At 48.5% G+C, this 15,383-nt stretch overlaps 1 protein-coding gene across 6 annotated transcripts in view; it reads left to right on the top strand.

Moving 5' to 3' along the window:
- Nucleotides 1-15,383, top strand: part of PCM1 (pericentriolar material 1) — a 68,113-nt gene that overhangs the window by 12,723 nt on the left and 40,007 nt on the right. For all 6 annotated transcript variants that reach the window (XM_038755026.1, XM_038755021.1, XM_038755023.1 and 3 more), the window contains exons 5-14: nt 71-241; nt 4,380-4,557; nt 5,475-5,584; nt 7,768-7,984; nt 10,159-10,363; nt 10,878-11,087; nt 12,111-12,265; nt 12,787-13,052; nt 13,541-13,695; nt 13,785-13,914. In XM_038755026.1, the coding sequence (XP_038610954.1) occupies nt 71-241; nt 4,380-4,557; nt 5,475-5,584; nt 7,768-7,984; nt 10,159-10,363; nt 10,878-11,087; nt 12,111-12,265; nt 12,787-13,052; nt 13,541-13,695; nt 13,785-13,914 (1,797 nt within the window). The remainder of the gene's footprint in view (nt 1-70; nt 242-4,379; nt 4,558-5,474; nt 5,585-7,767; nt 7,985-10,158; nt 10,364-10,877; nt 11,088-12,110; nt 12,266-12,786; nt 13,053-13,540; nt 13,696-13,784; nt 13,915-15,383) is intronic.

Here is a 15,383-nt window from a genome sequence, read left to right as displayed (position 1 = left end):
AATGAAAAGGCAACAGACCTGACTGCGGTGTCAATTGGTGGCCTGTACAATTGTGTTGACTGTATTGCAGGTTGTGAGCAAGCTCGTGCAGATTCGGGACTACATTGCCAAGGCTAGTTCCATGAGGGATGATCTTGTAGAGAAAAATGAAAGGTCTGCTAATGTTGAACGCCTCTCACACCTGCTAGACCATCTTAAAGAACAAGAAAAGTCATACCTGAAATTTCTGCAAAAGATGCTCGTAAGTTTCAGACATTTGCCGCTTTCTCTGATTGAAGTACCGTGTGGGTAGAGGTAGGCTGTGGACATGCCGACAACTACGATGATAAGCTCAGTCACCTTCAAGAAATAGTGCCAGAATAAAGCTATCTCTATTCCCCCTATTAGTAGTTGTATGATTTATATTCCTGAAATATTTCAGGGTAGAGGATATGAGGAGGAGGAGAATGTTCAGACTGTAGGTTCAGCTGTGGGATCTGGTTCTGTAGCTGAGAGCAGGTCGCTAAACATTGATGTGCAGTCTGAAGCTTCAGACACCACAGTAAAGTCATTTTTAGTAATGAAAGGGCTGGAAATGAATAAAGCCAACTTAACTTTAGTAACTTAGGGGCTGGAAATGAAGATGGTACGTTTCTTTTCCTCCTTTTCCAGAAGATATTTTTAGTAATGAAGGGGCTGGAAATGAGTAAAGCCAGCTTAACTTTAGTAACTAAGGGGCTGGAAATGAATATGGTACACTTCTTTTTCTCCTTTTCCAGAAGATTCCTTTTAGACTGTGAGCCCACTGTTGGGTAGGGACTGTCTCTATATGTTGCCAATTTGTACTTCCCAAGCGCTTAGTACAGTGCTCTGCACATAGTAAGCGCTCAATAAATACGAGTGATGATGAAGATATTATCTTGCCATTCTTTTGCTGTAGGTTAAGCTCAAAGGAGAGCACAAAACACGTAAATTTAATGTTGAAGATTTCAGTTAAAAAAAAACCCCACATCAATGAATTTTTCACTTTATAGAAAAGAAATGGTGTGCTAATGATTTCAATCCACTGTATTATTTTTATCTAGATAAGTTTACTGTTCCCATTTTTTATTTAAATTTAGCTTTAGTCGGGAGAAGTTTGAGCTCACTGTGGGAAGGAATATGTCTGTTTGTTGTTATATTGTTCTCTCCCAAATGCTTAGTACAGTGCTTTGCACACCGTAAGCGCTCAATAAATACGATTGAATGAATGGATGAATGTTGTGGGGGAAAAAGTGGCTCATCATAGTGTATTGCTAGTTGGGGTCAAATTGTGTCTCTGACACTTCCCTGTTGGGGGTTCCTTGGTCAGTCAGTAGTATTTAGTGAGCACCTACTGTGTTCAGAGCACTGTACTAAGTGCTTGGTATCGAGAGTACAATAAAATTAGTAGACTTGATTCCTAGCCCCAAGGAGCTTATAATCTAGCGTCTAATTCCCGAAGCAAGACTGCAAAAAGCCATGATTTCAGTGACTTAAATTTTTTGGAACCAGGAAGATACCAGCTTTAGTTTTTCCCCACTAATAATAATACTGTGGTACTTACTAAGCACTTACTTTGTGGCAAGTGCTGTACTAAGTGCTGGGGAGGATACAAGATCCTCAGGTTAGACACAGGTCTTGGACAGGAGAGGAGACTGAGTTCCAGAGCAGAGAAATGACTTTGTTCACAGTCATGGCAGGCAAGTAGCGCGGTCAGGATGAGAACCCAGGTCTTCTGATTCCCAAGCCCCGGCTCTTTCCCCCAGGCCACATTGCTTCTCCTGCTTTCCCTATAGGTTCCAGGTGTAGTAATGAGGGTAAGGAGGTTTTCATTTGAAGCTTTCCTGGCTCCTGAGCCTCATCTTTTTCCTTAGAAAACTTGCCAAGAAAACTTCCCAAAACTTTCCTGGGAATATTTAAAGTATACATTGAAAATAATTCAGTCCTCAGGTGCAACTGTACGCAACAGTGGAGATGAACCTCGGCATGAGCCCCATGGGAAAGCCAGGCTGAGTTTTTCTTTTTCAGATCTCGACAGAGGTCTCATTTAGAATTAGAAATTTCAGAATTACAGTTTTCCTTTGAAATAGAGAAACATATCCTGGGTATTTGAGCCCATAGAATGACTGTTGTGCCAGTAACATACTTGTAAATGCCAACCATCTTTGCTTCTTTGTTTGCGCCATCTCTCAAGATGAATTTAAATGGGCTTGGTCAGATGAGGAACAGTAGCTTAAAACAGTGTGAGGATTAGCCTTTGGCCCCTTGCCCCTAGCGAGTGACCGTTTTCACTAAGCAAGTTAAAAGGTGCTTGTGTGGCATTCATCTTCCTGCCAACATGTGGAAAGGAGAGAAACCGGTTTGGGTGGATTAGTAAACTATACTGTTTTTTCAGCTTGCTTCAAGACTGTGTGTTGAGAAAATGAATATGCCACCCTGTTTCATAAAGGCAATGCTCTCTTCTGTACGTTAAATGGGGGTGTGTGTTCAGAACTTAATACCGAGCCCTATGTCTGAAAGGAGGGCTCTCTTCATCTGTAAGTCTCCCAGTCCATATACAGGACAAACCAAGGCCTGCAGCTTCCCAAGAGCAGGTTTCAGATGTTGATGTTACTTCAGATCCCAAAGGGCACGGCGACGGAGCTGCTCTGAAAGTAGGGGGTCGTGCCGGCCAAAAATGTGCAGCGACCGCTCTCTTAGGACCACTTCCCAGGGCTCCCTTGAGGAGACTTGAAAACTAGCACCGTTTCCGCTGCTCCTACCGTCTTCCTCTCTTGCTCACTCTTCTCTCATTCATATTCCCTTTTCACATACCAGACCAAAATGTTCTGAATGATTAACAGAGTGATTTTTGCCATCTGCTTCAGAAAAATACTCACTGTTGTGTTTGTTCTTAAAATGCTATTTGGGAATTCCAAGTAAGTTGGTTTCCCTACTGTTGATTTGGGACTTCCTGATGGCTTTCTGCTACTTCTTGAGCACTTCTTGAGTACTGAAAAATCCAACTCTAGTTTTGAGACAGCTTCCCCATGGGTCGATCTGAGAGTGGGAAATTATCTTTATGTCTCTTGATGATAAGAAATGCTCAAAATGTTCTTTTATCAGTGCCAGAGCCACCTTCTGGTTCTGTCTGCCCCAGATTCGTACAGTTGGAAAGTAAATTAGGGGGGAACTCTTTTCTGGATACCTTTAATCAATCAATGATATTTATTAAGTACTTTGTGAGAGCACTGTACTAAGCGCTTGAGGGAGTGCAATACAACAGAATCAGCAGATATGTGATATGTTACCTTCCCATAACGATGTTAAGTTTGGACATGTAGAAATATCATGAAGACAGGAGGAAATGTGAGACTGCAGAAGAGAGAGGTCAGGGCTGGAAAGGTAAATTTAGGAATCATCCACTTAGAGAAGTTAGTTGAAGCCATGAGAGGGAATGAATTCCCCAAAGGAGTGGGAGTTGGTGGAGATTGGACAGGGACCCAGAACAGCTCTGAGGGACCCCCACAGTTCACAGGTGGAAGGCAAAGGACGAGTCTGCGAAATGATGATGATGATAATGGTATGTAAGCACTTATTATGTGCCACACACTGCCGAGGAGTGGCCAGAGAGCTAGGAGGAAAACCGGGGGAGGACAGTGTAGGTGAGTCTGAGGCTAGATAATGTTTCCAGGAGAAGGGGGTGGTGCACAGTGGTTAAGGGATCTGAGAGGGAGGTCGAGGAGGGTTAGGGTAGAGGCCATTGGATTTGGCAAAAAGGAGGTCATTACTTGGCATTAGAGAAGGCCATTTCTGTGGAATTGAGGGGCCGGAGGCCAGACTACAGGAGGGTCAAGGAGAGAAATGGAAGCAAGGAAGTGGAGGCAGCAAGTGTAACCCACTTGCTCAAGGAGTGTGGAAAGATGGTATTTCATTCATTCAGTCATATTTATTGAGTGCTTACTGTGTGCAGAGCACTGTACTAAGCGCTTCATGGTATTTCCACCTGGCCCCTACTCCTCTCGTGCCCTGACTACCAGCTCAGCCTAGCCAGTCCATGTTTGGAAGCACATCCCCGTTCACTCCTCCTCTCTTCAAGATCTCCAAATCTTGTGCCTGCTCAGATGTATGGAGGGGGAAAGACGTGGATTTCTGAAGGACTGGTGCTGCCTGTTTATCACCTCATGAACATTTTCCTTCCCCAGTGAAAGTAGGCTTTTTTCTGACTGATCCCACCTCCCTTCCCCCTCCCCTCAACAGAGCGCCGTTTCTGTGTCTCGTTATAATTTGGGCTCTCTTCCTTTCTGAGCCTGTTCTGTGGTGTGTGATTCATGTTGGAGTAGCCTTGGTAATAGTTGGTGTATTGGGAAGTCATGTGTTTCTTCCCCCTTTCTTACCAGGCTAGAGAGCCTCAGCAGGAGACGACAGAAGAGCTGGAGAATCTGAAGAAACAGCACGACTTGTTGAGAAGGATGTTGCAGCAGCAGGAACAGCTGAGAGCTTTACAAGGAAGACAGGCCGCCCTTTTAGCACTGCAGCACAAAGCGGAGCAGGCCATTGCCGTGATGGATGACTCAGGTAGGATGCTTCCCAGAGAAGCCCCCTGGGTGGGTGTCGTAGTCTCAGGGCCCAGCCCACATTCCAACCCCTAACTGGGGTTTCAGAGCACAGCCAAAGTATCGCGGGGACTCCTCTTGTCGCTGCCAAGAAGGAAGAGGAAGCCTTGACACCTCTCGGTCCCCAACGCTGCTCTCCACAGACAGTCCACCGGCCCGGAAAACAGAGCCCAAGGCCCTACTGAGTTACGTGCTGCACCCATACTCTTCTTGGCTTATCCTCCGTGCTCAGAGCTTGGTTCTCTGTGCTACCAGGCACCTCTACTAGCAGAACTCAGCCAGGCCTCATCGGGACCCAATGAGTTGGGGTGGCCCACCACTGGCTGCACGTTGCACCATAGTGTTTTCTGGAGCTCAGTGCGCGGGGTTTGCTGGAAGTTATGCTCCCGTATCGCCAGGCCAGCACTGGCAGGCGCAAGAGAAACAGCCATCTCCTCAGTTCTGTTCCCACGGAGGCTGGAAACAGATTCAACAAGCGAGGGTCCAAGCCCGGGTGCTCAACCCGCTGCCTGTCCGGCCCCCGCCCAAGCAACCAATTAGGCTGCTGTCTTTCCCACCTGGCTTCCTGGCCATGGTGACCTGGATGTTTTGGGCTAGGCCAGGCCGGCCGGGACTAAAGACCCTTCCAGGGTTGAAGGTTCCTTTCTACCAGTGCTGCTTAGGGAATCTCGTTTGGGGAGTCAGTTTGGAGACTTTCAACTTTTAAAGTGGAGAGGCACATTTGTCTCAAATTCTGGAAGCTCTGATTCTACTCTGGAGTAAATACTTTAAAAACACACGAGGGACATGAAGAAATGCAGCGGATATGTTTGGGAGGGTTTTTTTTAATTGCCCAAATACCTATGAGTTTATAGATAGAAATATTTTTTTTTCTTCTAGTTGTCACCGAAACTACCGGTAGCATATCCGGAATAAGTATAACATCTGAATTAAATGAAGAGTTGAATGACTTAATTCAGCGTTTTCACAATCAGCTTCATGATTCTCAGGTAACTTTTTTGTGAAGAAATAAAGTGAGTGAGACGAACTGAAACCATATTCACCGGCAAAGAATGTGTGGGGGTGATGGGCTAAGATCATTCAGGTTGTCTATTTCGTTTTCTTTCCTAATAACATGACCTGCCTCCCCACTTCCGAGGCCGGGCTCAGAGCTGGACCTGCAGCAACACAACCAATTGCGCAGATTTGTCCCCCTTTACTCTTTCTTCCTGCCTAGAAATGATTTTTGTCTGTCTCCTCCGGTAGCCTGTAAACTCTTTTTTACCAGGGACCATATCTTCGTATGTTCCCCAGCACCTAATATTCATTCAGTCAGTCAGTCAGTCATATTTATTGAGCGCTTACTGTATGCAGAGCACTGTACTAAGCGCTTGGAAAGTACAATTAGGCAACAAGTAGAGACAGTCCTTACCAAACAGACTCACATTCTAGAAGGGGGGAGAAAGAGAACAGAACAAAGCAAAGCAAGTGGACAGGCATCGATTGCGTCAATGTAAATAAATAGAATAATAGATATATACGTGTCATTAATAAAATGAGTGGAATAATAAATATGTACATATGTACACAAGTGCTGTTGGGCGGGGAGGGCCGAGGGAAGGAGGAGCAGAGCCGAAGGGGGCCACGGTCTGGGGAGGCCTACCGGATGAGGTGAGCTTTCAGTAGGGCTTTGAAGGGTTGCAGATGAGGTAACTGAGACACAGAGAATCATCATCAATCGTATTTATTGAGCGCTTACTGTGTGCAGAGCACTGTACTAAGTGCTTGGGAAGTACAAGTTGGCAACATATAGAGACAGTCCCTACCCAAAAGTGGGCTCACAGTCTAAAAGAGTGGGCTCACAGTCTACAAGAGAAGTCAAGTGACTTGCCCAAGCTCACACAGCAGACAAGTAGCAGATGCAGGATTAGAACCCAGGTCCTTTTGACTCTCAGACCCATGCTGTATCCACTGGGCCATTCTGCTACCACCATTAGGACATGTGCTAGAGTTGTGGGTGCAACAGTGAAGATGGTTTGCCCTGAGCCACCCAAGCTCCCTTGCCTGGTTCCCCTGTGTCAAAATCCAGAGCCGGGGCTGGCCCGGATTCAAGAGTTTGTCGCTCTGGTAGTATTCTTGGCGTCTCACTAGATTGTTATGCCAGTGGTTTGTGCAGTGCCACTCCTTCTCTTGGCCCTGCCAGCCATGTTCCTGCTGGGGCTCAGGGTGCAGGGAGACAGTTGGTGAGCAAGGCATAGGATCTTGCAGAATGCCCACACTTCTTTTTTATAGCCAATGCCAATACCATGTGTTAGCGCGCACCATGGCTGGTGGTTTCCTTGGTAATCATGGCAGTCATTGCTGCCCTTATTAGCCAGCTGTTTTTAAGGCTCCTGTTGGGCCTGCCCGTCTTGTAGAATGCCTTAGGGTGGTCTTTTGTGCCACTGATGGCCCAGCTCCAGCAGGCTTGCCCTACTTGTAGAGCCAGGACTAGAACCCAGGCTTTCTGTTTCCCAGGCTAGACTCTTTTCCCTGGGCCAACAGCTGGGCTAGTAGCTTCAGCAAGTCAGAACTGCCACATAGTCAGTCATTACAAATGTGAAAGGTACCACAACAGTGGTATTTATTGAGTTTTTACTGCGTGCAGAGCACAGTACTAAGCCCTTGAGAAAGTACAATGCCACAGAATTGGTAGACACCATCCACAAGGACAACAAAATTGCCTTGCCCTGGCACTTCCCATTCTTTTAGACTGTGAGCCCACTGTTGGGTAGGGACTGTCTCTATATGTTGCCAACTTGTAATTCCCAAGTGCTTAGTACAGTGCTCTGCACACAGTAAGCGCTCAATAAATACGATTGATGATGATGATGATAAGGTAAGCACAGCACAGGGGCCTTTATTTTCTGCTTTCGTTCCATTTATTTTCCTGAGAATTGGGGCTTATTGAGCTACACCAGAAGATATCAGGTGGCCATCAGTGGGAAAACAAAATTGGGTCTATTCCTGGGTGATAATCTGAATGTGGCATATGGAAAGACAGTTTGGGCTCATGCTGTAATAGAGAAACTTCTATGCAGTTGTGTGAGGAACAGAGCTGAAGCAGGCCACACCACCTGTGAAAACCCTCCTTCCAGTCAGTCCTTACCACAGTAGCTCTGCTCAGATATTTGTCCTGTGCTTTCTCCCAAAGACGACGGCTGTTCCGGATAATCGGCGGCAAGCAGAAAGCCTCTCTCTGACCAGGGAGGTGTTCCACAGCCGGACTTCATCTGCCTCAGAGCCGCCGGCAGACGAGAAAGTGCAGCTTTTTAGTAAAATGAGAGTGTTGCAGGAAAAAAAACAGAAAATGGACAAACTGTTAGGGGAACTCCACACTCTTCGAGACCAGCATCTGAACAACTCCTCCTGTAAGTCACCCGGGTCCTGGATGGTGGCCCCCCCAGGCCATCTAGTCTGCCGGGGGGTTGGAATCAAAGGGGTCCATGCTCAGTTTTACACTGCAAAGGGGAAGGGCTGTGGTTGATTTTTTTTTTTTCCCCAGAAACAAATCTTAGTATTCCCAGTCTCGGCAATGAAAGGAAAATGGAACTGCCCAGTAATAATAATAAGTATGGTCCTTGTTAGTGCTTACTATGTGCCATGCACTAAACTAAGAGCTGGGGTAGATACAAGATATTCAGTTTGGACACAGTCCCTGTCCCATGTAGGGTTCACCCCTAAGTAGAAGGGAGAACAGGTATTGAATCCCCATTTTACAGGTGGGGTAATGGAAGCACGGAGGAATGACTTGCCCAAGGTCACACAGCAGGCCTGGGCTCTGTCTACTAGGTCACACTGCTCCTCCCAATGTGCTAGGCCAGTCTTCTGAGCTCTGAAGGAAGCAGAGCTCAGCGGCACTTGGAAACTATAGAGTGGACCACAGACATCGTGTGCAGTCACAATAGAATTTACCGAATGCCCACGGGGTGCAATGCACTCTACTGCATGCTTGGGAAGAAGTGCAAGAAGAGAGGGAAATGGAAATTTAGGGAATGTAGAAGTGGAGTGTGGAAAGGCAGGAGAACCGAGGCAATGCTTTGGCCACTTAGTTTACCTTCCTCTGCTAGGGCCCCCCACCTCCTGCGGGTGGGTGGAGATTGCTCCCTCAATGCTTGTCTTTGCAGGGAAGGACAGGTGAATCAATAATTAATTGCAGGTCTCCTTCCCAGCCAAAAGTCTTCTCCAATGTCACTGAGTATTTGAGGAGGAGAAATCTTTGCAGGGCATAGGAAGTGCAGTCAGCAGAGAGGAGACCCTGGCCTGAATTCGCTACCCTGGGTCAGCTGTGTGGGAATTGGCCTAGGCTGTCTGTCTGTCTCTGCCTGCCTGGGGGAGTGTCCTTGGGCCACTTCTGTGCTATTCTGTCACCTTTCTAGTGGGTGGCTTCCTGGCACGCTAACTAACCACACTGGTTATGTGGCTAGAGTGGAAGGCTAGTGAGCAGTGGTAGGTGGGGTTTCCTTCTCACCTCCAAGAATCTTGGCCTTCCTCTGTCATAGTATTGTATAAACCGTTTAAAAAGTCCATATTCTGTGTCCAGGACAGAGGCTGTGGTGATCGCCATACGGGGTCCTTTTTCTGACCAGCAGCATGCTGAGAACCAAAGAAATCATTTTTCAGTGTCCATCATGGTGTAAATCTCCCCCATTATTAGATTGGCAGAGTATGGTGGGCAGGAAATGTGTCCCTTTCTCCCCGGTGTGCTTAGCCAAGCACTGAGTACAGTGCATCATACTCAGTGAGTGTGCAGTAAATGCCTTTACTACTACTGTCATCTAAATCATCACCCAAGTACAGCCGGTATTCCTATCAGTCAGTGGTATTTAGAGAACCAGCCTTGCCTTGTGGAAAGAGCGCAGGTGTGGGTGTCAGAAGACCTGGGTTCTAATCTCAGCTCTGCCATGTGTCTGCTGTGTGACCTTGGGCAAGTCACATAACTTCTCTGGGCTTCAGTGACCTCATCTGTAAAATGAGGATTCAGTCCTACTCCCTCTTAGGCTTCAGTTACCTCATCTGTAAAATGAGGAATCAGTCCTACTCCCTCCTACCTAGACTGTGAGCCTCATGTCGGGCAGGGACTACATCCAACCTGATATTCTTGTATTTACCTCAGTGCTTAGAACAGTGCTTAGGATATAGTCAGTGCTCAAAAAATACCATTAATATTATTATCATTAGTATTTATTGAGCACTTACTGTGTGCAGAGCACTGTACTAAGCTTTTGGAAGAGCACAATACAATAAAGATGGTAGACAAGATCCCTGCCTACAAGGAGTTTAAAGTCTGGTCGGGGGGAAACAGACATTAAAACAAATTGCAGACTGGGGAAACGGCAGAGTAGAAGGATCTGTACATAAGTGCTGTGGGGGCAAGACGGAGTATCACAGTCCTTAAGGGGGGACGCAGCCAATGCATAGGCACTGCAGAAGGGAGGGTGAGTAGGGAAATGAGGGCTTAACTAACTAGGGAAGAAGCCCTCTTGATTAAATTGTGCCACTTCATTGGGGTCTGACTGGGTTTATCATCTTCCCTGTTCCTTAGTCTCACCGGTGACCGCCACCCCGCAAAGGAGCGTGGATCATCAGAGAGGTCCAGCAGCGGCTGCTGCCGCCTCGGCCCCCAGGGGCCCGGCAGCCGGGGGTGGGGCCAACCGTCTGAGGTCGCCTGGCCCTTTTCCTCCTGAATCCCGAGCTTCTCAGAATGACAGTGAAGAGGAAGAGCATCTCAACCCCACTGAAAAGCTCCAGTAAAATTCACTTTACACATTCCTTTTACCTTTGTCCCAGGAGAGGGTGGGCCTGAGCTGTTGTAAGACGTCAGTGGTCCAGAGTGTTTAGTCTTTTTAAAAAACGAGTATTTGGAAGGGTTAAAATTTCCTGTACATGGTTACCAAGAAGTTGCATTATTCCTTGTAGAGAATCAAGGTGGAAAACCTTTTGAAACGGAAACCCCGAGTTTGTCTATGTGTTAAGTTGTTTTAGCCTGCAGCCAAAGAGAAAAAGGAAGGCGAAGGAAAGGCAGGAAGAATTTGGTGGCGGCCCAAATTGTCCTTCAGAATTAGCCCCAGATGTGGCTATCTTTGTGTTCCAAGTGAATTTATTTTATCTGACTGTCTGGATACTGGCTGGATGTGCTGGAGGAAAAGGAGGAGCGGGAAGGATGATGAGCCTACCGTATTATGATGGCTTTTATTTTCGATGCCCTTGTTTGTTGAGTCCCTACTGGGGGACATCTGAAGTCATCTTCTGTTTGTTCTCCAGGAAATTGAATGAAGTCAGGAAGAGGCTGAACGAGTTACGGGAATTAGTTCATTATTTTGAGCAGACGTCTGATATGATGACTGATGCTGTGAATGAAAACCCCAAAGATGAGGAAGAGGAGGAGGAGGAGGAAGAGGAGGAGGAGGAGGAGACTGAAGAGTCAGAAGATGATTGCACACGGGAGACTCCCCAGCCAGTCACCAACCTCAGGTGAGAGGGCTGCCCTTCTGCTTCGTCCCCTGTAACTCCATCACGAGCCGCACTGTAGCCCTGCAGCCCGTGCCTCTAGACACCATTTGCAGGCAAGGGCTGGAAGCAACCGCTTGCTCCCCCCACCACCACCGGTCCTTAGAATTGACCCCCAGGAGCCCCTCTGCCCCTTCCCTTTTCTGAAGCCAGATATCTCTTGGGCTCCAGCTGTCTGTGTGATGCTCATGCATCATCTCCCTAACTTTAAAATGAAAACCGATTTTAAACTTCCCTATTAATTCTTAAAAGATATCTTTAAATGCTCATAGTAGGGATTTATTGGGTTCCCCGAAGAGCCAGGAAAGGCCAGAAGCACCACATCTTCCAACTGGGAAGTTGCCCGGCTTATTGACGGCAGCTGTTGGTCCAAACCCCAGGAGGGCTGTTTCGTGTGACCTTGGCAGGGGGTGAATAATAAGTATGGTATTTGTTCAGCACTTACTATGTGTCAAGCACTGTTCTAAGCACTGTGGTAGATAGAAGGTCATCAGGTTGTCCCACGTGAGGCTCACAGTCTTAATCCCCATTTTACAGATGAGGGAACTGAGGCTCAAAGAAGTGAAGTGACTTGCCCAGAGTGTCACTCAGACAAGTGGTGGAGTAGGAATTAGAACTCATGACCTCCTAACTCCCAGGCCTGTGCTCTCTCCCCTAGGCCGTGCTGCTTCTCTAGGGTGAAGTGAGTGGAAGGCACCTCTGTGCCCCCCTGGGGCCCTGTCCTGTGGAGACTGAGCTCCCCTTGGGCTCGAGGGACAGTGCACATGCGGGTTTTCACCAGGTGCCCCCAGCCCGTTCAGAAGGGAGGCCGAGATGGAGCTTGGTCACTGAGCCTAAATTCAGAGAAACAGGAGGAGGAGGCGGAACTTTATTGGAAACGTTCTTCTCCCAACGCCCCTTTAGCCTTTGGTCAGGCGGTTATTTGGAGCTGTCCATATCTTGTTCCGTACTCTTTCAGAGGCTCAGAATGGTATCATTTTCCTCCAGAAATGCGCAGGGAACGGCTAGCTGGGGTGAAGGGAATGGTAACACTGCTGCTCCTGGTGCTGCCAATAACAGAGATGGGCGATCCCTCAATACCAACTGCGAGATCAACAACAGGTCCGCCAACCTACGGACTCTAAATATGTCTTCCTCCCTAGGTGAGTCTGGAAATTAGCCCCAGTGGCCTGGCTGTGGGTTTTGCCTGCCTTTCAGAATGATCCAGAATCAGGCAGGGAACCTCCTCCTCCCCGCTTCAGCCACATCTCTCTGGCCACCATTTGGTACTCTCCCCATCATCAGAGCCCTCCTGAAGTTATCCCCCCACCCCCTACGCCCATCCAGGAGGCCTGCCCTGATTAATGTCTACACTCCCCAACTGGCACTCCAGTCGTTTTGCACTCCCTGGGCATTTCAGTATATGTCTCACCCGCCCTATCAACTTAAATGAGTCTAAGCCCCTTTTCCTCCATCTCCCCTGCTAGACTGTCAACGACATGTGGGCAGGCAGGGATCATTGTCTTAATGCCATTGCCCGCTCCCGAGTGGTCAGTGAAGTGCTCTGCCCATGGAAGGGGCTCAGTAAATGCCGGGGATTGATTGATCGATTCATCCATTTGTTAGTGCTCCTTCGGTATAGACCGTCTGTGATTACACTGGCATGTGTGTGTGTTTTCTTTAGACCGCCACTACAACTCGGAAAGCGACCGAGGTGGCTGTGTGGTGCGAGATGAAGAGAAAGAGGAGGATGAGGAGGAGGATGAAGAGGAGGGAGAGGAGGAAGAGGAGGAGGAGGGAGCTGTTGAAGAAGACGGAGTCAGTGAAGCCTCCCTCTCTAGCTGTAGGAGCAGTGTGGCTGAAGATGCCGAGTGGGAACAGAAGATCAACAGACTGATCTCTGCCAAAGAGAAACTCAGGCACCTGCAGGATCTTGTCACTATGGTTCAGGTGTTCAAGTCATTTTTAAATATGCAGTTCTCGTTTTGTGAGGCTACTCACTATTTGTCTCTACCTATGTGTTTAGTTGTCCTTTGTACTTGAAGGAGACACCATCGACTGTGTACTTCACTGTGAGTGGGATGTGCCTGGAAATAGCACACATATTGTCCCACGATCTAGCACAAGCTGCATCCGAGCTTGGGAAAACCAAAGGAGTTCCTGGCTGCCTGTGGTGGGGAAAAGTCCTCAAAGTCAGTCGGAACCCTCCCCTGTAAAAACTAGAAGAGGAATGGGGAGAAAGGAGTATGACTCTGTGCCTAGGAAGAACCTCTCACAAAATCCTTTTTCACTGTTCACTTTTGAGTGATGGGGATCTGGGAGGGGAAAACTAGGTAGGCACCAGCATTCCACCATGGCAGGAATTGGTTCTGAGCTTCTGAGATCACTGGGGCTAATAGGCAGTGAGGTGATCGCATGTCATATCTATGTTGCTCCAGGACGGAGAGGCCGAGCCAGCCACGGGGTCTGCCGGCGCCCCAGGCCCGAGCGACTTCTTCCCAGCGGGTGAGGAGGCGGCCGAACAACACACCGGTAATGCCCGAGCTGGGGCCCAGGCGAAAGAGCGAGATGCCCGGCCCGATGACAAATCCAGGTATGCTCAAAGTCGGGGCTTCTGGGTGCCACACGGTCTCGGGCCTGGCCGACTGCCTGGGCCAAAACCAAATGCACTTCTTATTTTAGAGAGAAATTCTACGAAGCCAAACTCCAGCAGCAACAAAGAGAGCTCAAGCAGTTACAAGAAGAAAGAAAGAAATTGATAGATATTCAAGAAAAAATTCAAGCATTGCAGAAGGAGTGTCCCGACCTACAGGTAGATAAAAGTGGGCTGTTCGTCCACTCCTGGAACACCAGGAGAGGAGATGGGTCGCACTTCTCAGTGGCCCCGTAGAAACCTGACCTTGCAAATCAGGGCTCAGAGTGAAACAGATTTCCCCCCTCGCCCCCCAGCGCTGAGCAGACTCCTTCGGAAACTTTGATTCCACAAGTCTAGATGAGTTTTCCCAAGATTTTTCTCCTAGGTTTATTGTTCTGCTCAAAGTAGTGAGTTTTCTGTTGAGTGAAGAAGGATCCGGAAAATATTAGTTCTATCTAAAAGTCACGAGTCTATTTCCTGACCCCTGCTGCGTGCAGACACCTGGGCTGTCCCTCTTTTAGATACATCAGTCCACGCCCAGGGCTGACGGTGGGGTTGTTGGCAGACGTAAATGGACAGGTAGAACTTAGTCGAGGGAGAGAATAAATGTTAAGTGGCCCGAGTCAATTCCTGGACAGTTGGTGGGGACCGAGGTGGCTGAGGGCTGGTCTGATCAGGAACAGAAAGGGGCTTAGTTGGAGCAGGCCCCCAGGAACCTGACTCTTTGATCCGATGCTCTGGGCAACAGGTTCAGGGGGGTGGCCCTACACCCCTCCAGTTAAGCCAGAGTGGGCTGCTTTGATCTGTGACTTCCTGCCTGAAGTGGTGTTGGAATCCAGTGAATGGTTGCTCACCTCAGCAAGTCACCATCTCGGGCAGGAGTGCCCTGGCCCCTCGAAGCAGCTTGGTCTGGTGGAAAGAACCCAGGCCTGAGAATCAGAGGACCTGGGTTCTAATCCGGACTCCACCATTTATCTGCTTTGTGATCTTAGGCAAGTCAGCTTAACTTCTCTCTGCCTCAGTTCCCCCATCTTCAAAGAGGGGATTCCAACCTGTTCTGCTTCCTAGACTGTGAGGCCTTTGTAGGATCGGATTATTGCGTATCTACCCCAGCACTTACTACACTGGTCCCACAGGGGAAGGTACCTAAGAGCGGGTAGGGGTCCTCTGGGCCCACCAAGGTCTTGGAGCACCTTGGTGGATTGGCTTGGGCTTGCAGGGCCACCGGATTAGTTGCCTGGAATAGGGAGCCCTCCATCCAGAAGGGCTGAGTTCTGGGGGCCCCGCTCCGAAAACTCAGTAGGCCCAGGGCTTTTCAAGGGCTCTCTTGGGCCAGAGAAGTTTGTGTATGGCCCACTCCAGACCTTCGGGGCCGGCCCCAGAGAGCTGGAGAACCAGAAGTCCGCAGAGACGGATCTGGGTGGATGTGGCCCCAGGAGCAAAACAGGCAAGTGGATGGAGCCTTCCCTGCCTGGATGGGGCCACAAAGAGGAGTCCCCAGCTCTGGGCCCCTGTCCCTCATCCATTGTCCCCCAGGATTGGTGTGGGAAAGTCGACTGCTTCCTTTCTCTTCTAGTGGAGGAAGCTAATTGGAAAGAGAAAGCACCTAGAACAGTGCTTTGCACATAGTAAGCGCTTAATAAATG

The sequence above is a fragment of the Tachyglossus aculeatus genome, chromosome 12, assembly GCF_015852505.1.
Source record: "Tachyglossus aculeatus isolate mTacAcu1 chromosome 12, mTacAcu1.pri, whole genome shotgun sequence".
Classification (NCBI taxonomy): Eukaryota; Metazoa; Chordata; class Mammalia; order Monotremata; family Tachyglossidae; genus Tachyglossus; species Tachyglossus aculeatus.
Note: the sequence above shows the minus strand (reverse complement) of the source record. Positions and strands in the feature narration are given on the sequence as shown.